Raw genomic sequence first — 27,708 nt, forward strand, 5'->3', positions numbered from 1 at the left:
TTGTGAGTGCTATTATTACCTCATAACAAACCACAGCAATGCCATCACCCTCAATTCCAGGTCATGAAGCTTGCTTATACATTTGTACACGGATCTGGTGCAGATTTCAAAGGCATGACTAGCATTGCATGGAGACTGAGCGTTGTGCATCATAAGATACAGCTTTACCTTGGTCCTGCATCACCTCGCTGGCAAGGCAATAGAAGATCTCTGCAGTGCTTCAGTGTACATTACAGCGGAACATGCAGCTTCTGTGCCATTTGTGCACACTGCGGGTGATCTTTCTCTTATCAGGTTGCTGGTAAAGCCAGGAAAGGCAGGGATTATTTTCAGACTGCAGGGGTGTTTGTCAAAGTGATCATCATGGCTTTGGAAGACAAGATTCTCCATTTGTATAGCTGACTTCTGACTTGACCATCACATGCCCTCTTTGTGACCCGTTAGACTCTCTCAACATATTGACTCAGGGAAAGAGCGATGTAAGACCTATTTTTTTCTCATTCCTCGGCCATGCTGTCATTGCTGAAGGCTCTATGCATTTTTCTGTATCATTGGACTGCAATACTGGGAAGCATATTTTCAAACAGTTTCCTATTTTTTTTTTAATGAGAACAAATCACGTTAATGTTACAAAATGAAAAAAACACACATTAAGAATGCTTAGAGGACTTGAAATATATAACTTAGTCTTGGTTCTAGTTTTGTAAAATGACTCATTTGAAGCAATTTTATTATTAATATTTTAAAAGCTAAATTTGACATAGCCATCATTATAAAGCCATCATTTCAACCCAAAATATGATCTGTGCGCTTGACAGCTCTTTTTGATGGTTAGTATTTTTTTGTAATTTTTTGCAGTACTGGTACCATGTATAGGGGGTCCAGTGTCGTTGCCCTTTTAAGAGCACTGAGAGAGAGGCTGGGGGATGACGTCAGCAGCGCTAGACTGGAGTTGATCCGAAGGCACGGTGCAGCGGCGGAGAGAGCGAGAGACGGTGAGTATCCGAGGCGAACTTTAACCGGAGATTGTGACTGTCAAACCGGGTCAGAGTAGGGACAAACCGGGGTGATTCGGGAACAGTGGAGTCCGGAGCACTGGAATCCGCGGTCAGACGAGGGGGTTGTTTGGGATTGTCTCCTGTAGGAGCGGGGGTAGTGTGTACACTCCTGTAGTCTGTCCAGGCCGGGCGGAAGGGAGGGAGGTTCAGCAGGAAAGCGGAATGGCGGAGAGACGGATCACTTGCATTGCACTGCTAAAGAAAAAAAAAATAACAAAAAAAAAACCAAAAACACCCTTTAAATCTGCTCTCAGAAAAAGCATGTTAACTGCTAAGCGTTGTGACACATGATCCCAGATCCGGGAGCCTAGTCTAGGTTTATCTTGTAAGTGTAACGAATCTGTGCGCTCTGTTTTACTTTCGGGCTGAAGTAAAAATGAAAAAGTGCTGAGACTTTAGTACACCTCGTATAACATCCACGGAGGCTCCCAGCTCCCTGCTTTCCATCCGTCTGGATCCGGGGGGATGACAGTCACCCGTCACAGTTCACGTCCACACTGTCAAAGTGGGTTGTGTCACATTCACAAACACGCACTCCAAAGTTTTGACTTGCTGGAATGTGTGCTTTGCGGCTGTTTGTAAATACTACTACTAATAATAATAATAATAATAATAATACGTGTGTGTGTGTGTGTGTGTGTGTGTGTGGTCACGACAGGATTAGACATTTGCAATGCTACCAGTTAACACAATCTGGGTGTCATTTCCCGAGCGGAAAGAGTCGTGTAATTTTGTGTGATGTTTGTTACCGGAGACTCTGTGGTAATATGCAGTGCTGGGTATAATTACCGAGTATTATTATCAATTACACTTAGCAGCTCTTGGATTTGTACGGAAGCTATGTCTTAATTTGTATGTGAATATATATATATATATATATATATATATATATATATATATATATATATATATAATTATTTTTTCTGTTCGTTTTAAATGTGTTTGCACCTAACTCAAATGATCACTTGTCTAGTTGTTAAGGTAATAACGTAATGTACAGTACACAGAGACGTGTGGTTTGAAAGTCCGTTTTTGACCCCTGTGTTATAAGTGTGTTAAATATTACATACACAGTTCATACATTTAACACCTAGACCATGTAGACCAATGGATAGGGGGTCTTCTGAATTGTATTATTAATGGTGTAAATCCATAACTTCAGGCTGTAGACTTCACAATGAATTACTGACAGCGATTCCCTCCAGTCTCAGTGTCTTTAGATACAAGAATGTGTGATGGCGTTGATAGAACTACGATGTGGTTTGTGTAGCTTTCTGATTTCAAATATTATTTTTTTTTGTAATTTTCTGTTAAACATCTGTACATCAGCTGCTTTGTGTACTGAAATGAAACGGCGTCTCTTTGAGGTGTGCTTAAAAAATAAAAAAAAACAAGTGTGCAGTCCAGCGTTGTGTGTTTGCGAGCGCTAAACACGACTTAACCTGCAACACCATCTTGTGAGAGCGAGCTGCTATTAAAACATTGTTAGAAAGAGGCTTGTACGATTGTGAAGTTCATTATTCATATTGATGGATTTTTGGGTAGATTTTTTTTTAAGACTTTTCCTCATGAGCAAAACGTGCCCTATTTGTCGGAATTGAATACAGTGCTGTAGCGATGAGATAGATGATAGATGAGATACTGCGCTTGCTAGCACCATAACAAATCTCAAACTGAGCGCTGCACCTGTGCTGCTGCTTGATAGTTTGCATTGCACGAGAATATGATTCTGATTTTGCACTGGAGCTTTGAAAAGCAGCTTGGGAACATTTTAGAGAAAGCTTGCTGTAGCGAGAGTACGTGTGTGTGTGCCGTGCTGTATGTAAGCATTCCTGTGTTAATAAAGCCTTGGAAAGCACGGTGACATCTTTGTCATACAGTTTTGAGCTCGTTTCACAATCCTTGGTACTAGGGTGCTCTCTTGACTGCGCAGTGCTGCAGGGACAGATCAAGCCTTCTGATTGGACGGGCTCAGTTGTAAGAGGCTGCTTCTTGTTACAGTCCGTGTGTGGCCCCCAGGCTGAGTTTGTGACAGACAGCTCCCTTCACTGGCCTTGCAGTACTGCAGCATGCAAAAACAAGAGGAGGCTAGTGCTGCCTGGCTTCATTCACACGGCAAAGCCACTAACAGAGTGCTTCCCAACTGCAGGCCGACAACGCAGGAAAGCACTGTTTATACTGGCACCCAGGGCAGGATTTAACAACGCAGGTTTTAATGTGCCTCTCTTTTCATTCATTGATCATTTAAATGCCCGGGTGCCCTTTTCTGGAGCCTGCCTGCCTTCCTTACTGTATGTATGATATTGCTAGCACATGCATGTTCTGTATGTATGAGATTGCTAGCACATGCATGTTCTGTATGTATGAGATTGCTAGCACATGCATGTTTTGTATGTATGATATTGCTAGCACATGCATGTTCTGTATGTATGATATTGCTAGCACATGCATGTTCTGTATGTATGAGATTGCTAGCACATGCATGTTCTGTATGTATGAGATTGCTAGCACATGCATGTTCTGTATGTATGAGATTGCTAGCACATGCATGTTCTGTATGTATGAGATTGCTAGCACATGCATGTTTTCGGTTGCGTTCGGCTCAGCTATGCTTGTCCGGCTCCCAGTAGCTGATTGATCTCGGATCTTTGTCAAGTTGGGTCTTAAAGGAGCCAAGTGATTTTTTCCTCAACAACATGGCTAAGTAGCCCATTCCATACCCTCCCCACTCTCTGTGTGAAGAAGTATCTCTCCCTTAATTTCACCTGTGTCCTCTGGTCCTGGTTTCTGTGCTGCACTTTGTTTTAGTGCTCACACAATAGGTATGACGAAGCTCATCTCTGGAGTTCCTGGTTTCACGTGTTGCTGGAAACCCACCTGTAAAAGATTCAGGACGTTGTCAGGGGTTTGCAGTGCAGCCCACAGTGCTGTTATCGGAGCAGGTGTGTGTGATGCTGGGAGATGAGCAGCGTTTGGATTTCCGCTCGAGTCCGCTTACTCTGTCCTGTTAACGAAGCACTAATTTACTGAACCCTAGCAATCGCATCCGGCGTGTGAGAATTGGCATTCTGAGCATCGTCAAGTCAAAATCAGAAAATATAAATGAACAGACATCCTTGTTCTCAAAAGGCAATCTGACTTTTCTTACAAGGCTGTGAATAGCACAATGTGGAACGGGCAGTGCTGCTGTTGAGGGGACTCTGCCGCCCTGCATTTCTACCTGTCGGGTTATCAAACACCAGACTCATAAGTAACTCGTATTGCTGTTCATGACTTGTTTTTCTCAGCATTGTTTTCGCTGTTTAGCTGCTCAGCATGTTACACTGTAGGTTAGAACTGTTCTGTTCTGCAGCTTCCTGTCGTTGCTTCCTGTCTTGCGTATTTCTGTGTTTCAAAATCAGATTTATTATTTTTGTCATTGCTTTTGTATCTAGCTGTTGTTTTTTTCCTGGTACAGAAACGTCCAGTTGCGGTAGATCATCTTGTCCAGGATGCATTAAAGAGTAGCCGACAAAATACAATACTATTGTGAGCGGCTTCCATTCCCTAGATAGGTGTCGCCTGAAAGGAAATCTGAGATTGCAAACATGATCATTTTGAAACGTGACGTCTGACGCACCAGGCACAAGAAAGTCCGCAGTTTGCATTCCCTGCTGGTGCAAATCTTACACTTCCTAGTGTAGGTCATTTCACCTCGGCAGTGTCTTCAGAGTCAAGCCTCTTACTGGCTGCGTGCAGGGGGAAGAGGGATGGAAATAAGACTCCCATTGCAGAGCAGTTTCATCCAATCCAGGTTTTAATACGAGCTGGATTATCCTCAGTTTATAGGTGTGTGTCTTATTAACCTTTATTTATAACCCTGTCTGCTACAGCCACGCCTGTTGTGCTCATCCTTTTAATAAACAGAGTTCTGTTTGTCAGTGATTAGATTTGTTGGCAGTTCAAATGAAGTTGTGTTTAGGGTAATTGAACGGTTGATGTACTGATGTCTGTGTCCTTCTGCAGCACGCTAAATAATCCCTGATGGGTGGAAACTAGATTATGTGCAGATTATGTGTTTTTTGTAGTTTTTGGCTCTGATTGTTGCGGATTATTTATTTTTTTTCCTGTAAACTCATTAGTGACAGTAATTACTCTTCACTGCTCAGATTACAGAGCAGTCCGATAGCTGCTCCTGCACTGTGATAATGAAGTAATTCACTGCTTGTTTACCCGATGATGCTCGTAATAAAGTCATCTTGGATCATTCAAACATACCCCCAGCACCAAACCATGCTGTTTTGCAGTGTAGCCGCTGACACTGCAGAGATGAAAGCTGGCTCTGCTGTGGGCAGGATTTTGCTACAGCGTACGTCAGCAGTCGAAGTGGTATCCTGTGCAAGAGAAAGTACTTTTCTTTTTACTCCTGGTTGAAAATGCTGAGCTGCTCTTTAGACTGAGTGTATCTTCTAGTAGCTCTCAAGGCTGTGTGTTTTTAATCCAGGATGGCTCCCCAGCAGCAGCAGACAGATAGGTGGTGAAGGTACAGTATGAACCCAGCCTCGCGTCTGCATTCTTTAAATCTGGTAAAGACTGGAAGTTTCAAAGCGTGTTTATTTTCCAGGGATTTTTTTTGATTTTTTTTGATTAGCTGATGTTTTGGTGCGTGATGTGTTCTGGAGGGAGTCAAGCTTTCCCTCCTTGTGTCATTACTGCCAAACAGAAAACGCTGGGCCGTTTCTGACTGGGGATTGCATTAACACTGTGTTCATTTGGGAGCGATTGCCAGAAGACAGGTGTTGGACTGTAAAACACGATGTCATTTGACAGCAGACTCCGGAGTGACGAAACCTCTTGTTAAACATGCTTGACTGATAGTGCAGTTTATTCATTTGAAAAACATCTACAGAACAGCCCTTTTTTAATCAGGCTTGAGGACAGTGCTTATTTCATGTTTGACCACCCCTTGACTGGATCAAAGTAGCAGTGTGGGGATGTACAGTACGGATACGACCTGTCTCCATGTCAAACTCTTGACATTCAGTGGAGCGAATTGTGTTTGCTGACATGTGTGTTTAGGTACAGCAGCACCTGGTTATCTTTGTATCCACCACAACAGGTGATTCATCGGTGAATGTTTGCTGTGTTCTTTCGTGTGCATTCGACAGCAATCGGACCTTGTTTTCTATTAGGGAAGGCAGTTCTAGCTGCAGACGCACACGCACACGCACACACACACACGTTTCCTCTCTTTCCACTCTGTGAACAGAACTGCTCTTCTGCTGCTATAGCAGCTGAGGGGGTTGAATGCCGTAGTTCTGTTACAGCTTGAGGAGCCAATCTTACAGTAGGTACTAACTATGTATTTACTGATTTAGGGTTGGAATTATTTATTAGTCTAATTATTGTACTTCATTATTATTATTATTTTTTAATTGGAAAATAAACATTTGCCGTTGAATCTTGGTTTCTGTTCGTATTTCAGATTTTTGGAGTTGTTTGGTAATTGTATATTGGATATCAGTTGTGTTGACGACAGTCATCTCAAGCAAGCTAGAATGAACCCGTGCTGTCGAGTTGGTTTGTTTTCTTGTAGACGACCAGTTTTTCCCATAAAGAGATCGGTTGTGACTTCCAAAGAAGGTTTAGTGGAGGCGGATGTATGTGTGTCACTCCTACATACTCTCATTAATCTGGAGAATTTCTTAGAATTGTGATTTCCATTGTGAATTTGTATTGTTCTGTAATACTGTTGCAATGTATGTCATGGTCCTGAACGTTTCCATTATACTGATAGCTTTGAAGGTCCCGCTGTGGTGGAGGGTGTGTGTTACTGACATGTTTTAATAAGCAGAATACGCGGGGGGGAGGAGAGTGTGTGAGATTGAAATAATCACAATTCATAGCAGTTAAAGCAGTACACGATTCTTTGTATTCAGCTGTTAGCTGGGCTGCTCTGTGAGTGAGGGTGAGCTGGGCTGCTCTGTGAGTGAGGGTGAGCTGGGCTGCTCTGTGAGTGAGGGTGAGCTGGGCTGCTCTGTGAGTGAGGGTGAGCTGGGCTGCTCTGTGAGTGAGGGTGAGCTGGGCTGCTCTGTGAGCGAGGGTGAGCTGGGCTGCTCTGTGAGCGAGGGTGAGCTGGGCTGCTCTGTGAGCGAGGGTGAGCTGGGCTGCTCTGTGAGCGAGGGTGAGCTGGGCTGCTCTGTGAGTGAGGGTGAGCTGGGCTGCTCTGAGTGAGGGTGAGCTGGGCTGCTCTGTCTGGCTTTCTCCTTTACTGTAATTCCGGTTGCAGTAAAAGCTGATGTCTGGCTTTCTTGCATTGAAACCTTTGCCAGTTGGAATAGCCGTTTTGAAGAAACTGACACAGAGCTGCTGGGTTTCTGGTAATTTTCATCCTTCTGCTGAGGATTTGGGATTGAGCTTCTCTCAACAAAGCTTGCGTTAGCCTGGCAGATAAAGCTGCCGTTCCCTGTGCTGCTCTTCTCCTCGGTAGGGCTTGTAAAGGAAGTCGCACACATCCCTTGATAACATTCACAACACTGCTTTTTCTTTTTAAATAGGATATTTATATATTTTAGTTTTAAAGCTAATACATCTATCTGTACTGTAGCATGAGCAATTACTTGGGTCTGTATTGCTCCCTCACCCCTAACAGAAAGGGTGCTCCCTCCAGTTCAGGGCAGGGTGGAGGCAGAGTCTGTACTGCTCCCTCTCCCCTAACAGAAAGGGCGCTCCCTCCAGTTCAGGGCAGAGTGGAGTCCTCCAGTCTGAAGACTGTAAGTCGTTCTGAGTTAATACATGTCCTGAGAGCATTGCTGATCCCCAGCTATTCCTGTGGCTGGCTTGGCACTGTGCAGTCCTCTGCAGTCCTCTGCAATCTCTAACGCGTGCCTGTGCTTCCCAGGGATTAAAGTGGACGCTGCTGGCAGGACTCGCATTTCACTTCATTGTTTCTTGGGTAGAGTTACTGCCAGATGAAAAAGGAGAAGGAGCAGCAGAATTAAACACCAAGCTGGCTTTTTAGTTCAGCTTGTGCAGTTTCATGTCTAAGGTAAGATTTACTGTACATATAGGCTGCTGTCATCATTATAAGCTTAAAGTAATTGTAGCCAATAAAATAGTTCCATACATTCACTATGTAGGACTCCGATGTGCAGTTTGGAAAGACATTAAAGATGGTATGAAGTCTCTTTTTTTCAAGTCACTTCCTATGTCAGGTGGAGAGTGGAATACTCTTTGCAAATAAACAACCCAACGCTTTCATACAAATTGTATGGAAATGGTGTTGTGAGCTGCTGAGGTGTAGTGTAAACCCTGATTCGAAAAGAATGGACTGAGCAAAATAATTCAACATTGTAAAACCTGTACATATTGAAGACAGTTATACTCAGTGTTATTCAAAACCGTTCACTAAAAAATACAAAAAATCAGATGAATTATTCTCTAGTTTTCTCGCCTTTCCTTCTCAAAGCGGAAGCATTTACACCAGGACTTTAACAGTGAATGGTCACTTTAACAGTGAATGGTCACTTTAACAGTGAATGGTCACTTTAACAGTGAATGGTCACTTTAACAGTTCAGGAGCGTGCTACGTGCGCTGTGCAGCCTTAACACAGTCGCCATGCTTCACTGTGAAATCTCAGGAAATGATCAAACAGGAAAAGCTGCCTCATACGAATTGCAGATTTCAGTTTGATAGGGTAGCGATTGTGGACTGAATTATGCAGTCGTCAGAATTTCCACTATATGGGGCTTTTAAATGTTGAATTTGCTGGGCTTGTGTAATGTGCTGGCTTATCATTTTCCTCCAGTACTTTGCCCTGCACAGACTGTGCCCTAAAGAGGTTTCTATATCATCCATACAAGGGCTTCCATGTTCCAGTAATTCTACACAGAATTGCAGTGGACGAAACAGTATCATCTGATCAGCTTTTACCATGCTAGTATAAGCCACCCCTGGATTTGAGCATTTTATAACACACTAAAACATGTGTTTCTTTCAGAACTGCACATTTGAGACCTGAATGAATGAAAGGGAAAAAATCAAACATTGCAAACTATTATTTTTTTTTTTAGCTGCATTAACTGTAGTGATTGGGTGATTTAAAGTGTCTTTGGATGAAAACACAGGTGATCATAACCCTATGCGAGACAACACACACTGAGGCGTGGAGCAGAAGGCTGTGGACAGGGTTAAGTACAAAGCCTTTCCCTTGGCTGTGTGCACAGTGTTGTTTGTTGAAGGCAGGAGTAACTGGACACCACTATGCGTGCTTTGCTATGAGCAGGTCAATGGGGGCCGACCCACACTGTAATGTTCATGCATTGCAACACAAATAATTGTCAGCTTATTAAAGTGAAACAATGCAGATACTGTGCTGCAGTCTGTAAGCGCTGTGCCGTGAGCAGGGCTGTAGTGTTTGAAACGCACTTTAAAGAAAGGTCATTGAAAACACAGCACTGTTTATTTGGTTGCTGTTAGTTACACGTTTTATTTTATTGGCTTTGTTTTGGGTTCTTATCTGTTTTAGCATTTGAACACATTCGGTTCCTTGTAATCTTTTTGAAGTTCCTCCTTCCTGCTTCCTTTTACAGGAACAGCTCTTTTAGATTGAACCCTTCCTATCATTGGTTCGACTCTGATGTGTTCTAACTAGGGGTGTAACGGGACCCTAATCTCACGGTAACGATGTGTAACACGATATGCAGGTCGTGATACCATGTGCATCACATGTGATCGTCCTGATGGATAATTTAGTGAGGAGCTATGATGTTAAAAGACAGACATGGGCTCCCGAGTGGAGTGCAGGATGCGCCCTATAGCCTGGACGTCGCCGGTTCGAGTCCAGGCTCTTCCACTGCCGACCGTGGACGGGAGCTCCCAGGGGGCGGCCCGGGGGGAGCTCCCGTTTATCTGCTGCACCTCGCGCGTTTGCGTTGTGTGCTCTCAAGTGTAGAGCGCTGCTCACACAAACTCCCTGGGGGACTAAGTGGAAACCACAAGAGTCGTCTAACCAGTGAAGAGAGCCAGACTTGAGTCCAGGATTTTTGCATGAACTCGCTGTGCCAGTCTGTCCCCTCGCCATGCTGGATTTAGGAATTCAGGTCTTCCAGAACGCACCAGCCTGGAAGCTACTGTGCGGAAGTATTTTTACGCTGTGACCGTGCAGCAGCTGACTGGAATATTTCTGTATTGCTGTTATTTTTAGATTTCCTGTCAGCACTGTGTGTTTTTTTGCAGTTCTGCAGCAGTAGGATTTTCCTCACAGTCTGTATGATTAGTTGACCAGTCCGAAGATTAGCTGATGAATCACAAAACTTTTACAGGCCTTTTCAAGAAGCTTCCTCTTTATCTGAAATCATACTTTTGTAGTTTGTTTCAGGAGATTGAAGAGCATGTTAGAAAGCATTTGAATGCAGAACGAGTCCCATTGGTGGAGGGATGACAGATACTGTATCGACGGACACTGGTTTCTCTGCCTGTGGTGCACTTTGTACAGTGTGGCTCTTTGTCAGCGGTTAGGTCATGGAGTTTTTCGTGGCGCAAAGTGCAATGCTGCCCAATGGCTTCTTAAACACAGTTTAAGCAATGGTGTGGTATTTTGTTTGTTTGTTTTTACCCACGATTTGAACGGATTTTCTGACATCTTATAATGGGGTGTGGCATCATGACTTTGGCATAGATCATTAGAAACTACATGGAATATAAACCGGGCCCTTAATGTGAATAGAAATGCCAAGGATCTATGTATCTCGGAAATGGTCTTACTTTTAATGAGCTCCTTCAGTTTTGAGACAAAGGGATTTCCTGCAGCAGCAATGCAAAGTGTCGGGGTGCTCTGTGTTATCTAGCCCATGTTCGACAGTAGATAGTCCCATATCAGTGCTGATTGGGGAGTGTTTGCCTTCACAAGCCTCGCTTTATCCAGATTACAACCCAATGAAAAACTCCTTCTGCATCAGTGGGTACCGCGGAGCTACCTGGTCTGACACGGTCCTCTGTAGCACGGCTGCCAAGTGGACCACTTTGATGACATTTGTTAAACTTCAAAGTCCTCTTGTTGCAATGCATCCTTCAGCACCGATGGAACTTGAAGTGATGAAATGCAGATGAAGAGCTCATTGTCTGACACTCTGTCATGAGGGGGTGCAGTTTAATGACAGGGGTCCACTGTGTGTGTTTGAGCACAATGTCTCTGCCCTGCCGAAGTACCAGCTGCCATTGTTTCCATGGTGGATGCGTTTTCACCCTTTTAAAGACTTCAGTGTGGCGTACGTTTTGTTCTTCTCTGTGACAAAGCTGCAGTTACTTTGTTTTGCTTCAATTCCCTGTAGAAACCTTGAAAGCGCCTTGTCTCATTGCAGAATGAAAGGACCACCTTGCACTCTGCATGTGAAACCAGCCTCAAACTCCATCTCCTCTCATTCCAGTATCAAACTGGGGCTGCAGCCGGTTCCATCTGCAGGCTGAGATCCAATCCGCAGACAGTAAAGAAAGCTAAAGCCTTTTCTGTATAATGCCATTGATAAATGATTATAATCTACCAATTTCTCAGTGATTTTGTAGCTACAGAAACAAAATAATATGTCTCTCAAACATGATATCTGGCACTAGAGTGTAGCTTGTAGAAATACGTCCTTCACACCGACGCTGCAGCTGAAACTTCTTCCATTAGAGTTGGAGAGACGCTGCTTTCTGACTGCCCACGATCCAGTTCAGATTGCTTTGAAAATGAACAGGACTGGCAAACTCAGTCCAAGTTGGCGGAGGAATTAGTAAACTGCTCAGTAGCTACTTGACTTTTTGGCATTGAGTGTCTTCAGTAACATTAAAGAGGAAAACGCCTTCTAAAGGTAGGCCAGCACTTCCTGCCACGTGCTGTAGCAGTCATGCAGCAGGCTTCTGATAATGTGTGGCAGTCAGGAAGGACAGGGGCCGTGTCTGATACTACACAAAGAGGCTTCATCTCAGAGTGATCAGAGTCGGGACCACTTTACTTAAAGTACCATTGAATAGCTCCACATGAGTGCTGATGGGGGCCCGTGAAACCAGCTGATAACGCATGAAATGTGCTAGAATATATAAGATTAACCAGTCTTGTAAGATGAAGTCAGCAATTTCTTTCCTTTTCTTTTCTTTTTGGTTTAGTCGTAACCTGCTCTCTTTTTTTTATGTAAAATGTCTTATCTTGGATTAGGACGGTTTGCTAAACACAGGTTGTACTTATTTTAAACTTGAATCTAAATTTTAAAAATGAAAAGTAATTGCAGTCGTAACTCATTTTGTTTCCCATGTGTTTCATCGAGTTTTGGTTTGCTGGTTACTATTGTAAAACCCAGCTAGTGTGAAATCAGAAACAAGCACTTTCTGTGGGTTATTACAGCTGAACCCCGTCCCTGGTTTTTCTGTGGGTTATTGCAGCTGAACCCCGTCCCTGGTTTTTCTGTGGGTTATTACAGTTGAACCCCGTCCCTGGTTTTTCTGTGTGTTATTACAGCTGAACCCCGTCCCTGGTTTTTCTGTGGGTTATTGCAGGTGAACCCCGTCCCTGGTTTTTCTGTGGGTTATTGCAGCTGAACCCCGTCCCTGGTTTTTCTGTGGGTTATTGCAGCTGAACCCCGTCCCTGGTTTTTCTGTGGGTTATTACAGCTGAACCCCGTCCCTGGTTTTTCTGTGTGTTATTACAGTTGAACCCCGTCCCTGGTTTTTCTGTGGGTTATTACAGTTGAACCCCGTCCCTGGTTTTTCTGTGGGTTATTGCAGCTGAACCCCGTCTCTGGTTTGTTCTTTTTAAACAGTTGAAACACGAGGAAGCAGTTCTGGGTTTGGATTTCAAATGTAATCTTCTACTGGGATGTTTTTAAATGACCCTTTTAAGCACAGGGTTAATAATGTGAATGAGCCGCGTTTCTCTGACAAGACTCCCGGGTTTTTGTGAACTTCTTGAAAGTGCGTGTTCCTGTGCAGCGTCGTTGTGTGAGCAGTTTTATCAGAATGAGTCACTGGAGTACGAGAGGGGTCACTTACTGTAGCAGTGCTTCAGGCAGGCATGAAAGATTGAGCCCCCTCCCTTGCAATAGGGGATTTTCATGCTGGTTTGGGGCGAACAGCATTTTCATAACCAGTGAGTCAACAGGAGATAACTGAAAAACGAGCTCATTATTAGTCACGACTTATTGAAAGCCAGACTGCTGCAAACCATCAACGGTACTTTCTGTAATAAAGAAATCTGATGAAAAATCTTTCTACCCAGGATTGAAAATATGTCCTCCCTAGAATGATCTTGTATTTCCAAGTCAGTCCATCCCTCTCTGTCATAGTGTTGAATTAATGAATGCTGATGCAGAATTCAATGGCCTTTTGGTTTTCACATTGTTTTGTAGTACAGTGAGCCCAGCTAGTTTCTGCACGAGGGAAGTCCAGTACATGCAGTACTGGCAGTTGGTGTTACTGTGAGGGTTAAGGGGATTTTGTAAATCTGTTTACAATAGTAGCTTGTTCAAGCCAGCCTTTGTCCACAAGTTGAGAATTTCTAGTGGGTAGTTAAACATTTCCATTGGGCTGATAAGAAATTACTCTGGGATTTCAAGCTTCAGAAAGTCAACTGGCTATATAGTAAATGATCCCAAATATTCATATCTTTATTGAGTCTTACAAAAACATACTTTTGTTTTTAATCATGAATGTTTTCTTGTCGATGTTCGAGAACACACAAGAGGGATTAATATTGCAAAATATTTTTCCTTCACTGTGATTTTTTTTGTGGGGTATTTTTAAATGCAAAAATAATTAAGAAGCACAAAAAAATGTAATTGCTTGCACGCATTTTGAGTGACAACTGCTTAAATGTGGTCTTGTGCAAAACGGAGATTTCAGTATAAAGGGCTTATTTTTAATTCAAATGAAACTCTTCCGTCTGGTTTCACGGACCCGAGTTCTCACTTTGACTGCCTTGCCTACCTGATACCTGCAGTCCTGGCAGTGTGCGAATCAGGATCCAAACGAGGACCTGGGCGAGCTCACGGTTTCTTCTCCTCTTATGCTGGTAGTGTTTTAAAGTGATGGCTGTGTGCTCAATCCTCCATTGAAAAGACCTTGTTCTCTGCCAGTATCCTCTCAATAATAACCCGTCCCGTCCAGGCATGGTGGAAATTCCCTGTTCAGTACAAGCTCTTTGCTTCCTGTTTGCTTGGTTTTAGAGCGTTCCTGTTTTAATGAATGTCACTGTAGCTCCTGGTGACTTCCTGCTTGGACCTACATTCAGCAGGTCAGCACGGCGCTGGCTCACATTCAAGTCTTTCATGGTTTCAAAGCACTTCTCTCCAATGAAATGCAATTAAACTTGAATAGCTGTCCAGTTAAAAAATAAAGACAGCCTTGCGGTTCAGTGGATTAATTCAGTTATGCCAGTGTTCAGTCTTTATAGATCTGAAGTCCATTTACTCAGTGCTAAATGTTTCTGCGTCCAATCCATTAAGCCAACACCATTCAGAGTCATGCAGACATAGCACGTTGTGGGGGTGGGGGGGTGGGGGAGTCCTGGATTCACTGTGCTTGTGGGTGGGGGGGGGGGGGGACAAGCATTCAAATATTTTCTTTGAAGACGAATACTACTTGATCAGGTGTTTGAGAAGGCCATGTGAACTGCAACACATTGAGCACATGTGCAGTGAAGGCTGCTGGGGTTCAGTATGTGGTCACTTCTAACTGAAGGAATTGTTCTGCATTGTCGGCTTGACCACAGGGTTTACAGGAGGCCTGGGTTTCAGTTTAGCTTTGTCGAGTTTGCTTTCCCAATTTGAGATATATCTCAAACCCGTTTACCTGTAAATATATACAGCATAGCATACAGGACAGAGCAGAAGAGCACGGCACACAGCAGGACTGATTTATCAAGGGCTGGTCGGGGTTACAGGGTTCCAATAACCACGGTTTGGATAATTCAAGGTTTCACTGTATTCTGCTTCTGACTGAAGGGCCTTGTTTTCAGGAACAGGAAAACTAAAAGAAAAAAATTGTGGGAACTCAAATCAATACCTCGTCACCTTCATGTGGAAGAATGTGTTTATCAGCAATGCTGTTTTACCTTGAGCGAAGTCTGAAACACAAGAGAAACAGGAATATTGATCTGCACCCAGACTGGAGACAACGGTCTCGTAAATGAGAAACAAACACATTGAGAGTGCTTGCTTGCTTGTTTGCTTGCTGTGAATTGTGTTAAATGAACAGGTGTATTTTCAACAATGCTGGTGCTCTGATTTGAGAGGAGTGGCGTATTGTGGAAACAGAAAACCAGCATTGTTACAGGAGGGAGCGTGATCTGGATACGCTGGGATCCTCAGAAGAGATTACATTGAAACTCCTCCTAAAGCAGAACAATGAAGGATGTAGAACCTCTTGTGGGTAATTGTTTGTCTGCCTCCTAGTCTGTGATGTTGCCATTGACTATCAACAAACAGACACACTGTAAACAGAAGCAGCATCACACGGTGCTGGCAGACTTTGAACCCCATTTACACTGTAAAGCAGCATAGTTGATACAGAGAGAGCCACACGATTCACAATCACCTGCATGCTGTACATGCCAAGGAGAGAGCCACACGATTCACAATCACCTGCATGCTGTACATGCCAAGGAGAGAGCCACACGATTCACAATCACCTGCATGCTGTACATGCCAAGGAGAGAGCCACACGATTCACAATCACCTGCATTATGTACATGCCAAGGAGAGAGCCACATGATTCACAATCACCTGCATGCTGTACATGCCAAGGAGAGAGCCACACGATTCACAATCACCTGCATTATGTACATGCCAAGGAGAGAGCCACACGATTCACAATCACCTGCATGCTGTACATGCCAAGGAGAGAGCCACACGATTCACAATCACCTGCATTATGTACATGCCAAGGAGAGAGCCACATGATTCACAATCACCTGCATGCTGTACATGCCCAGTGTATACTTCTGTTACTGTAGATCTGCTGTTTTGTATTTAATATCATGGTTACTTAAACTCCTCCAGTTAAACTCCCAGGACACTGGGTGGGTGCAGAACATTGTTTTGCTCTTTTTCCCTGAAATAGTTTAGTTTTTTGTTTTTTTTTCCAGCGATTGTGAACTTGGGCTGACTGCACTGTAACAGTTTTTATTTTTACAGAGTGCGTCACGTCCATTTAAAACTACAGTCAAGTAGAAACATGTGTCTGTAATGCATTTATCCTGGAATACTGTGTCCAGTTCAGTCCCCTCACTTGAAGAGCAACTAGGCTGATCCCAGGACTGAATGAGCTGTGAGGACAGGTTAATGGAGTGCATGGTTGTATTCACTGCCAGGAAGGCGTTTCACTTGCTAAACCAGAGCTAGTCTTTACGAGACACTGCACACTGTGGAGGCCCTGTGTCTCGCTGCTGTTCATGCTCACTTGCAGTCGTGGGGCTCCAGTGTGATACGACAGAGACACAGAGGATGGGCGCTGATTGTGAGGTGTTGGATTCTCCACTCAACCTCGTTTGCAAGCACAGTAACTGTACACCAAACATGAGGTTTTGGTGCTTTTGATGAGTCACGATGTCATATAAGCTCCTTTTCATTTCGGAATCGGTTCACCTGTATTTCACAAGGTGCTTTTTTTTCTTTTGCAGCTGAACTGTATTGGCTGCAATCGTAACCCTCCGCTGGTTTTGAAAAGCATGGTTTTTGTCTTGTCGAGGCGTTGTCCACGATCCGTAGAGCTGTTGTTTGCCGGGGAGAGGCAGGGGGATATATGAATTCCAGGAATCAAACCACTTGTCATATTTCTGGAGTATTCACAGCCTTACATGGAGAAACAGCCCCCTTGCCAGAAAAGGATAATTGTTTGATGATGTCATTGTTTTAAAAGGGCCCTGCTCTAGAAAGCTAGGCAGAGCACAGACAAGGGAAGGCAGTGTTTATGGCATGTTCCTCCATTCTCCTTATTTGTCGGGGAAACTCTGAGACAAAAGAGAATTGATGCCTGTGCTGCAGGTTCATTGAAGAGGCGTTTCCTAATATGGAGTGTGTGTGTGTGTGAAATGAATGCTCTCCATTTATCATTAATGTTTTCTTATAGTCTTTGAGGAACAGAAATGACTCTTGGGTTAATTAACAAGTATGGTTTGAGTTTAAGTCCAGCGCTGGCTGGATTAGAAACTAGAGCGTGCATTTGCTTTAAACTCTCCACCTTTGCTGGACTAGCTCACCAATCCTCCAGAGAGGAATGCTATGTGTGTCTTTACCAGGATGATACGCTGGATAAAAACACTCTCGTTTTTTTTTAGAGCCGTCACGCCTGATCGAGTCTGACAGGCTGTAGAACTGGCTTTGCATTGATTTGTATGTGTTTATTTCTCTAATTTGGGATTTTATTCTTGAAGGATTAGTATTTCTGCATTATTCATTCCCTCATGCCTGGAGGCGCCTGTCTTACACAGGTTTTTAGATGTGTCTCTTACTGTTGTGAATCTATCGGGACTGAATTCTAAACTAACCCCGTGGATACTGAAGACAGCACATACCATACGTGTGATTACAAATTAGCATGAGGATACTGGTGGAAGTGTGTTTTTCAAAGAGCATTTATTTTAGGGCTGATTTAATCAGTTTTATTCTTATCGGTTTCTCAGCAATGTGTCAAGAAAATATAGTGTCTAACATCTCTCTTGATGTCGTGTTTTCAGAAGAATGTAATAAAATAACACTTAAAATAGACAGTTAAAAATTCTTAGCAGTATTATGGAAAGGGTGGCCCCCATGCACACTTTAATATCCCCTCTCAGATGTGTCCTGGTTTGTAAAATCACTACAGATATTTGACCTGTTGTACAGTGCATGGTCCATTGGGAATAGTTATATTTTATGCACCAATTAAAATTTTGCAAGTTTTAATTCCGTTGCATTTCATTTGAGCCTTCTACCCAGGGCTGGTAGGAATTGTCACTGCAGTTCAACACTTTACCTTTTAAATTGGGCACAGTACTTTGGAGCTCCGTGAGGACCGTATTTACTCCCTCCTTCAGTCTTATTCCAGCGTCCTTTTAAACTGTTCTGTTCCAGTGCAGTGGAAGGATGCTGAGGTTAGGCATTGCATTAGGGTTAGGAAGCGTCTCTTCTCGTTTTAGTGTGAGCTGTAATCTGTGCCTCTCCTCTTCTCTTTCCTTTCAGATTGTGACGCTGTTTGCTGAACAGGCCACACTATGCGTGAATACAAGCTAGTGGTCCTCGGCTCTGGGGGTGTGGGGAAGTCTGCTCTGGTGAGTACGCTGGCAGGGCTGACTCTAGAGTACAGCGGACCCTGACTCTCACTGGAAAAGCAGACAGCAGAGCTGCTGGAAACCATGCTGGCACCTCGCTGCTTCCTCTATCACTTCTGCTTCTCCAAATCGAGAAGCAGTGCTGTGCAGGCTTTCGTTACACACATAGACTTTTTTTTGGTTTTAATTTGTCTGTTCTGTGCATTGTCTTGTACCGTGGACAGTGCTTCCTCTTTCGCTATCTCTGGCACATCAAAAATAGTGAATTAATGACTGGATCTTATTCAATACTGTGCTTTATATGCATTCCTTGTTTCGTTTTTTTTTCCCCAGACAGTACAATTCGTACAGGGAATATTTGTTGAAAAATATGACCCCACAATAGAAGATTCATACAGAAAGGTAAGTGTTCCAACTTTCAGAAACACAATCACTGCTAGTAATGCAGTTACTGATAAGATTTCAGTGCAATAAGTAATCGTGCCTGGACAAAATGACCAATAATATCAAAATTCTTGCGTCCCTTCATCAGACCCCATTTTAAATGAGTTGTTACACTTAGATGGGCATTCGGCCCATCTAAGCTCGCCCTGTTCCTAGTAGCTGATTGATCTCAAACCCTTGTCAAGTCGGGTTTTAAAGGATCCACGCCCTGCTAGGATTGGTCAGGTTGCTGTTCGCTGGACTCTCTCCAGGGCTGCAGTGTCCCTGTGGTGCTGTGGTGTATAATGGCTGTGTAGTTATTTATCATTTCTTCATTATTTTTCTCCTCCCCCATACAGCAAGTGGAAGTAGACGGACAACAATGTATGCTTGAAATTCTCGACACAGCAGGGACAGTAAGAGAGCGTTTTACTTTGTTTTACTATGAGTGACCAGGGCAGGGGGTACCATGATCAACCAGCTATCAATCCCTGAAATTAATTACACAGGACCACATGCTCTGCTTATTCCAGTTGTACTCAGGAATAGAATTCAGGCCCTCCTTACTACCTCAAGCTGTTTGTTCCTCATTTGTTAATAGTTTTGATAATTGATCTACATTATCCAATCCCGGAGTTTAGGTTTAATTATGAATTCTGAATATATGTGTGGATTTTGAAAGAATACGTAAACGAGAAATAACTTTCAGATACAATATAAAATGTAACCCTACGATAATGAATTTTCTAAACTAATAACTGGACTGTAGATTCCTGTTGCTGAGAATGTGTTTCAGGTTAGGAGTGCGTGATCAAGGCTTGGTCATGTTCATCTGGACAGACAGACAGACAGACAGACAGACAGATTGACCCGATCAGTGAAGGGGGACCCTGGTCTTGTGCGGTCACATGAAGACCCTGAACACTTCTTTTATTTTTGGTCCACAGGAGCAGTTCACAGCGATGAGAGACCTGTATATGAAGAACGGCCAGGGTTTCGCTTTAGTATATTCTATTACAGCACAGTCAACGTTTAACGACCTCCAGGACTTAAGAGAACAGATCCTACGAGTGAAGGACACTGAAGATGTAAGTAGCTTCTGGACTGCATTGATACTGCGGGGCTGTGTTACGCGCAGTGGGCATGAATATACCGCTGTACCTCCGTACTGCACCACACTTCTCCTCCAGCTGTTTGAAATGGGTGCACTGTTGAGATCAGGTTTGATGCAGGCATTGCTCAGTGTGTGTGTTTCAGTGTTGCTGTCTCTCTCTGCTCATGGTGGGGTCATGTTTGTCGATGGCCCTGGTATTTAAATGTGAGAGCCTGTCGTTCTGCTGGGAGTAGTATATGATTGGAAACCGACACTGTGTGATGGTTGCTGTCCAGTCAGACACACACGACATTTTTGCTATATCTAGATAATCACGTATCCAGTTGTCATGACAATTGCTGTTACCTTTATTCAGCACAAGCTACATAAGTTATTGAGTTTGGGATTCTGGAGAGACAACGCGGAGTCTGTGTGTCCGGTCATTAATCCACACTTACATTTTGATTGAAAGATGACATTGCTAATTCTTCTCTTCTGTAGTGGATGAATGTCATGGTCATCCCATTTTGCAACATGCTGATCGCTCTAGTTATGAAGGCACAGCCATGGCAGGGGATGGGTCTCACTGACAGACTAGTTCTGTATGGCTGCTGCTGTTCAGCGGTTTCGTTTCTAGCAGTGATGTACGGCTTGGCTTTCACACACAGCTGAAGTGCTGCTTTCATTCAATTACTGCAGATGGAGTTCTGTGACGATCCCGCTGTTCCATCGCTGACGAGTCAACGTTAAACTGGCCTTTTGTCATTAAGCAGAAATGGATCACACTAGCTTTTAATAATACAAGTGAAATGAAGTGCAGTTACCAGGCTCTCCTCTCTGATTCCACAGCAGGGTGTGAAGCATGACTCTCAGTCCGTGAGGCTGCATTATGCCCATGTTGGTGTGACTCATGCCTCCTTGTTGAGAGGTGCACAGAGCCTTCCCGTTTCCTGCAGGGTTTTATATAGAGAATATAACCAGAGAGGGTTTTATATAGAGAATATAACCAGAGATCGGATACATTCAACCAAAAAAAAAAACCTCACTACAATACATGAATATGATCAGGCAGCTAGAGGTGCTAACAGGATATTTATAGCTTGTGAATCCGTGATGGCCCGGGTCTTGATGCTCATCGGAGAGGGTTATTCTTCTCCTGTGTGTACAGCGCACAGCTGAATGAGGTTATTATCTCCCCAGGCAGAGATCTGTTGTACATGTTTCCATCTGCCACGGGCTCAGGCTTGAAAACCGTTTGAAATCAGCCCTGTTCATTTCCATTAGCAGCAGATTGAGATCAATCTTGTTTCTGCCCTGGTCTGTCCCTCCCCCTCACACTGAAGGAGGAAGTTACCTGCCTGCTATGCAAAGGACTACAAAAAACATGGCGACAAAACAGAGGGCTTTTTACTGTCAGGGACATACAAGGTGAATTCAATCATACCAAGAAATGCAGCGTGCAAGCTGTCTGAATGAGCTGAAACAGACTTCAGCAGAGGAGCACGTCTTCAAAGCCATTCTAAAAAAACACTATTCCCACAGACTGGGATACTTCTATTATGTGAGCGAGCGTTCTGCAGTTCATTCGCGTTGAATAAAAATCCCTTTTATTTCATCTCAAGATGCAGAGCCGCTCTGCGCTGAGCTGTCAGCGATTGGGAAGAGAAAGAGGATTATTTCACCAGGTCCTACCGCACTTCCATTTATTCAAGAACAACGTGATTTTACAGAGCGATTCAATGCAGCTGACAAAATAATGGCACGGATATGAGCTGCTCTGTACATTGTAGAGGCATCCGTTATGCAGTTTTGAAACCGTGAAATAATAATAATAATAATAATAATAATAATAATAATAATAATAATAATAATAATAATAATAATTTTAATGTGGTGCTACACAAGTTAAATAAATCTCAGTTTGCAATCCATGCTTTCAGATAGTGTTACACTTCCTTGGTCATTTCCCCTGGAGGGTTACATTGCCCCTATCCCTTTTACAGCAGCTTCTTTCTTGCAGTAACTGCTTACAACAGCAACCGAAAGTATCGATCCAAAACTATGAACGCCTGTGCTGCAGATCCGAACCTGACCCCATGACATCACCAACGTGGTCTCGCATTTAAACAAGCAGGTGCTGTGCCAGTAAACCCCCACACATCCACGCAGTGCTTGTGTTGAAGCGCCCGCTCCCGAGAGGACGGCGCGTGAAGCAAACCCCAGCGCCAGGGCAGCTGGCTCCTCTGAGCACAGACATGAAGTGACTTAGCTGGTTTAAGAGGAAGCAGCTCCAGGTGTCGTTTTATTTCTGTTTCCACTCGGTTATGCCGAGTGCTTCTGGGTTCTGTTGCTCCAATATCAAGTTGTACATTTCTTTACATCTACCTGGTCTGGAACTGGCTTTGGTCTGAAATGTGCAGAGCTTTGCATAAAATCAGTTGGGCCCTGGAGGTGAGCTTTCTGCTCAGAATTATGGTTTTGATTGTGTTTTGGGTACTTGGTGTCTGGCAGAAAATAGAAAATGTGGAATGCAGCACTGCAAGTACTAATAAATGCTGCTAGCGCAGAAACCTCGTTAAGAGGGACCTTTTGCTTGTTTCATAAAGGAACCCAAAGAGAACGTCAATCCATGCCTTGGTTGAATACATTTCCCACCTGGTTTAGTGGGGTTAAAGCCCTGTTTGAAACTCAAGGGGAAATGATGCGCTCTTCAGTTGTGAATTAGATCCTTTTGCACACACTGTAGGTGGTCTAAGAGCAGTAGCAAGCATTCAAAGCAAGGCCCACACCCCTGCGTCACGGTGCAGTTTAAAAGAAGAGACTAAAAGCAGAATGGGGAGATGGCTTAAAGACGTCTGTAACTGGATGTATGATTCTGGATTGGGAGAGTTCAGTAAGGCTTTGTCCGCCTTTGTGTGGCTGCTGCCCAGTGTCTGACCAGCTCCCCTTTTTGTGTCCCCGCAGGTCCCAATGATTCTGGTCGGCAATAAATGTGATCTGGAGGACGAGCGGGTCGTGGGGAAGGAACAGGGTCAGAACCTAGCAAGACAGTGGAACAACTGTGCCTTTTTAGAGTCGTCTGCAAAGTCAAAGATCAACGTTAATGAGGTAAGACTGACAGACCAGCCAGTGAGCGAGCGCCACCGTGTTGATTCCAGGGCTCTCGCTGCAGTGACGTTAAGAAAGCGACCAGGCACTCAATGCATGCTATGTATATATATTTCTCCAGTAAGTCAGCCTCCGTTTTCAGATTAGTTTGTTTTTCATTCATAGAAGGGTCACAGGTGAAGGTCATGAAAGCAGCCTGAAAAGAGAGCTCACGTTTTTTTTTAATCATTCTGCAAACAAAGACTGTTTGCTTTTCTTTTGAAATAAGATAAATAAAAAAGACAATGATGTGATGCTCTTCATCTCCCTGGGGAGACGGCGCAGGCCACAGTTCCTTTTGAATAGATTTACAGTTTGAAGCACAATGTCCCCACCCTATTTCCTGAGCCTTTTGTATAAATAGAAGTCTTAACCCTCCTGATCCCAAATGAGAAACATGCTTTCTGAGGAGTTTTCTACTTTAGACACTTCAATACAGCATCCAGAAGAGAAATCATAGGGAAACTCTTTCAGGGCTGCTTTTAAAATGAAATGACAAGATGGGGACAGAAGTCAAGAACCGCCCATGTGGCATGAAGCTTTCTTTAGTTTTGAATTGATTTAGTTCCTTTTACAGCAAGCAAAGCGCCGATCACTAACACAAATACACTTTTTCCTTTCATAGATCTTTTATGACCTGGTCAGACAGATCAATAGGAAAACGCCAGTGGAAAAGAAAAAGGCTAAAAAGAAATCGTCCTGCCTGCTGCTGTAAGAGTCCAGCCAGCAGCAGCAGCAGCAGCTCTGAGCAAGGTGAGTGAACCAGTGCTGGCCAGCCTTGACGAGACCTGCTGCAGAAACTGCCACCGGGACAACGGGCCGTCTTTCAGAACGCATTCGCTTTTCACTCGGTACATTTCCAGTTTCACACGCTGGTCTCATGGTGCAGATGGAGCCGGCTGCAGCCCCAGTTTCATTCCGAGATGACAGTTTCACACGCTGGTCTCATGGTGCAGACGGAATGGGTTGTGTGCTGATATATACATGCAGATACATTGGTAGAGCTGATAAGTTCACTGCAGTTTTGAGAGGAGCTTTTTTCATAGACCTCGATACAGGTGTGCTGTGCTGCTAGTGTGCGTCCCAGTGTCTCCCAATGAATGTAATCAGTCCTGGTGGCTTGAATGGTCTGCTGTTTTGTGCCCCTTATCTTTCATACAGCAGAACTGAAGCCACCCACAGGAGCACTTACCACAGGAGATTGCCATCGTTTCCTTTAATCTTTTCTGTGCTTGGGCATGTTTCCATGGAAACGCCATTGAGCTTATGAAGACCTTATTATTTTCGAGTGTTGTGTTTTTCTGGTGGTGGTTCTTGTAAATGTCTTGAAATCATTAACCCCGAGTCTGCTGGCTGCATATGAAGTGGCGAGCGGGTTAGTTTAGTTCTGCTGCGGTACAGTGACCTCCCTTGTGTTCTCTTTGACTGCTTCACTTCCTTATGTTTCAATGTGTGAATGAGATTGAGAGATTATCTCCAATGTATTGCATGGCTCGCTGCCACCGCGCTTCACAATCAATTGGTTATTAATCTGGATCTCTTGTAGTTCCGGTATACAGTATCTTGTGTGGCCACTATTACTGCAGCTAGTGGAAGTACTATGAGGCATTAGTTCCACTTGGCGAGGAGTGTTGCAGGGGGGACATGTTAATGGTTACACTCTGGGGGAGCTCCATTAAGAAACAGGATTGCCATAACCTTTAAAAAAGATGTCACACCTGTAGCATGTTGCTCTTCTTGTTACAGAACGTGCATCGCTGACTACCACCACTAGGGGCTCCAGGATGAAAGGGTTAATCAACGCTGCTTTCAGTATGTTGATATAGCAACATCCTGACTTGAGAAAGTAAATGAATGCCACTGAATCTGAAAACCGAGTTGTTGCCTTTGAAAATTCAGGTGGTGGGTTTATTAACGCTGTAAAGAGGAACAAGAAAATGCTGACGGACAGAACGGAACGCACTCTGTTCAGTCAGCGACACACTTTTTAAATAATATTGCTGCGTCTGCTGAAAGGCCCTGGTTTTACACACTCCAGCGACAGGAAGACTTTACACAATGGAAACATTGCTTCATAGTGCTGTTCATTGCACTCTGGAGCGAGTCACACACATGCACACTTTATTAATACGCCACACAATTAGGCTCAGATGGTAATCGCTGCTTTTTGTGTGTTTGTTTTAGATGATGCCGTCTCTCATTATAAAAGAAACAGGAGCGCTTTAGTCCAGCAGCGTGTTTGTTTAATTGAGGAAAAATAAAATCCTCTTGAGATCAATAATCCATTATAGCATTCAATGCTGCTGCGCTGCCTGTATTCTCTGTGTAACATCCGAGAAAATGCATCTTTAAAAATCATAAATAAACGAGCAGTGAATTGTGTGGGAGTTCGATCAACTCCACACAGACTTGTTTCTGCTTGTAGCTCTGAATTGCCCCGTGGCTGATTGCACAGAGAAGCGATGTTTACATGAATTCATTGGAATTGAATTGCAGAATTTGTAAACCTTGTGTCTAATTGCGTGTTGCACCTTGGAAGCCAGTGAAAGAGAAACCGTGATGATGCAATCCTCAAATAATGCACATTAGCACAGGCACGCCAGCCTCATCCACAGCTGCACTCGCGTTTAGTAGCAGTGGGAGAAATCTCAAAACGGAAAGACCGCATTGTCTTGAAACTTTTACAGAACACCTGCCAGGTGCTTATCTGGTGTCAATGATTTGCCTTTTCCTGCGAGTCTGCGTCTGCAATACCAGATGTCCTTGTGTATTTCAATTCTTTAAACTATTAATCCATAAACCGTGTTCTGTTCTTCAAAAGTCTTGGCTACCATTCAGATCTCTAAACCAGAAGGATGGGACAGCTCTGGTGTGGGGGACGGCACCCTGTTTTGTGCTTTTTCATGCTTTGGATCAGCCCTGAAGCTGTTTCCTGTTTTAAATGAAACTGCTGAGCTCGATCTGAGAGCAGCAGCTCCCCCTGCTGGTCAGTGACGGTATTTGTACACTAATTCATTTCCGCTTGGAAGCTGCAGTAGAGTGTGTCAGTAGCCTGAAGGGAGCTGTTACAATTGAAAGGCTTGCTCTGTCACTTGAGCACAGGGGCCTGGGGGGTTGACAGGCTGTAGACTGTACGGGATGCATCGCTGCTGTGTATGTACCTGCTTATTATCTATATGTATTGTCGTCTGTGCTTTGCATCATGTATAAAAGCTAAACGCTCAAATGAGACATATATGCAGTTAAGCAGTGCCTGGAGGGGTCTGGGGAAGCACTGGAAAGGAATGCATCAATCCAGTGCGCCTCTCTGTCTGATGGGCTTCAGTGAAGGCAAATGAAAACTCTTTGAATTCGTTAAGGGAGAGTACACCTCATGCATGTTTACAACAAGCTGTGGGGCATCAGTCAGGTCAATTTGAAGGGGTGTGTGCTGTGCTCTGGAGCTGTGAAGTGAATCAGTCAGATCCATTTGAAGGGGTGTGTGCTGTGCTCTGAAGGGAGTCAGTCAGATCCATTTGAAGGGGTGTGTGCTGTGCTCTGAAGGGAGTCAGTCAGATCCATTTGAAGGGGTGTGTGCTGTGCTCTGAAGGGAGTCAGTCAGATCCATTTGAAGGGGTGTGTGCTGTGCTCTGGGGCTGTGAAGTGAATTAGTCAGATCCATTTGAAGGGGTGTGTGCTGTGCTCTGAAGGGAGTCAGTCAGACCCATTTGAAGGGGGGTGTGCTGTGCTCTGGGGCTGTGAAGTGAATCAGTCAGATCCATTTGAAGGGGTGTGTGCTGTGCTCTGGAGCTGTGAAGGGAGTCAGTCAGATCCATACTGTTTGCAGTGAAGTATTCTATTCCATTGGAGCGTCACTCATAAGACATGATTTGTACACAGCTGTACAGTTTGTCTTTTTAATAAACACTTCTGGTTTGGAAATGATTCATCTGCGATTTGTGTTCTAAATGTTTATTTTCTTTCTCACCACAGAATGCAGGAATGAAGAACTGTTGCCCAAATTGGAAAGTGCCAGCATTCCAGATTAATACAAAACAATTCGAAAGTTACAACCTATCTGAAGAGGCTCCTGTGCTTTTTTTGTATCGTTTAACTGAAGAGTTTCGGAGGATGGATTGGAACTGTCGTCCCCCGACCCCCCCCCCCCCCCCACCCGCATCGCTTCTTGGCAGAAAAAAAACAACAGTATTTTCACCTTTGCAATAGTAATTAAAAGATAAAAATAATTCTATTTGAATTTAGTTGTATGATCATATGAACGCATGGACACATTTCAAATGTTAGATGTTGCAAGTTAAATCAAGAATTGATAACATATTGGCCTTTTTATTCTCATAATCCCCCTTTTCTTTCTTAAGTACTAACAGTCCAGCGGTAACAGTTTGAATTCCAGTGGACTGACATCACAAATAGCATCATCTTTCTGAAGTGACATCATCTTTCTGAAGTGACATCATCATTCTGAAGTGACTTCATTTTCTATCCTGGGAGTTAAGGAATTCCATCCCTTTAATATATTCCAATTCAAATGTTTTGTGTGTAATGCTTTGGAAAAATGGGTCTTTTATAGAAAAACAAACTGTGGGAAAACACAAACAAACTGATTTCTATGTCTCTCGAAGCTAAAATATATTCTACTAAACCAACTCTAATGTTGCTTCGTGTGTTTTACTGTCACAAATTAATTTTCAGCTTTTATGAATGATTAAATTTTAGTACATTTTCATTA

At 43.7% G+C, this 27,708-nt stretch overlaps 1 protein-coding gene across 2 annotated transcripts; it reads left to right on the forward strand.

Annotated features, from left to right (window-relative positions):
- Nucleotides 1-892: 892 nt before the first annotated feature.
- Nucleotides 893-27,708, forward strand: LOC117431526 (ras-related protein Rap-1A). 2 transcript variants are annotated; one of them, XM_034052524.3, is made up of 8 exons: nucleotides 893-995; nucleotides 18,228-18,316; nucleotides 18,650-18,718; nucleotides 19,099-19,155; nucleotides 19,687-19,827; nucleotides 22,797-22,940; nucleotides 23,605-23,732; nucleotides 26,952-27,708. In XM_034052524.3, exons 2-7 carry the CDS (start codon nucleotides 18,260-18,262, stop codon nucleotides 23,692-23,694), a joined length of 558 nt encoding a protein of 185 aa, XP_033908415.1. In that variant the 5' UTR covers nucleotides 893-995; nucleotides 18,228-18,259; the 3' UTR covers nucleotides 23,695-23,732; nucleotides 26,952-27,708. The 2 variants fall into 2 exon arrangements, with proteins under 2 accessions (XP_033908415.1, XP_033908423.1); XM_034052532.3 differs by lacking the exon at nucleotides 893-995 and adding an exon at nucleotides 7,964-8,085.

Source organism: Acipenser ruthenus, chromosome 30 (genome assembly GCF_902713425.1).
Source record: "Acipenser ruthenus chromosome 30, fAciRut3.2 maternal haplotype, whole genome shotgun sequence".
Classification (NCBI taxonomy): domain Eukaryota; kingdom Metazoa; phylum Chordata; class Actinopteri; order Acipenseriformes; family Acipenseridae; genus Acipenser; species Acipenser ruthenus.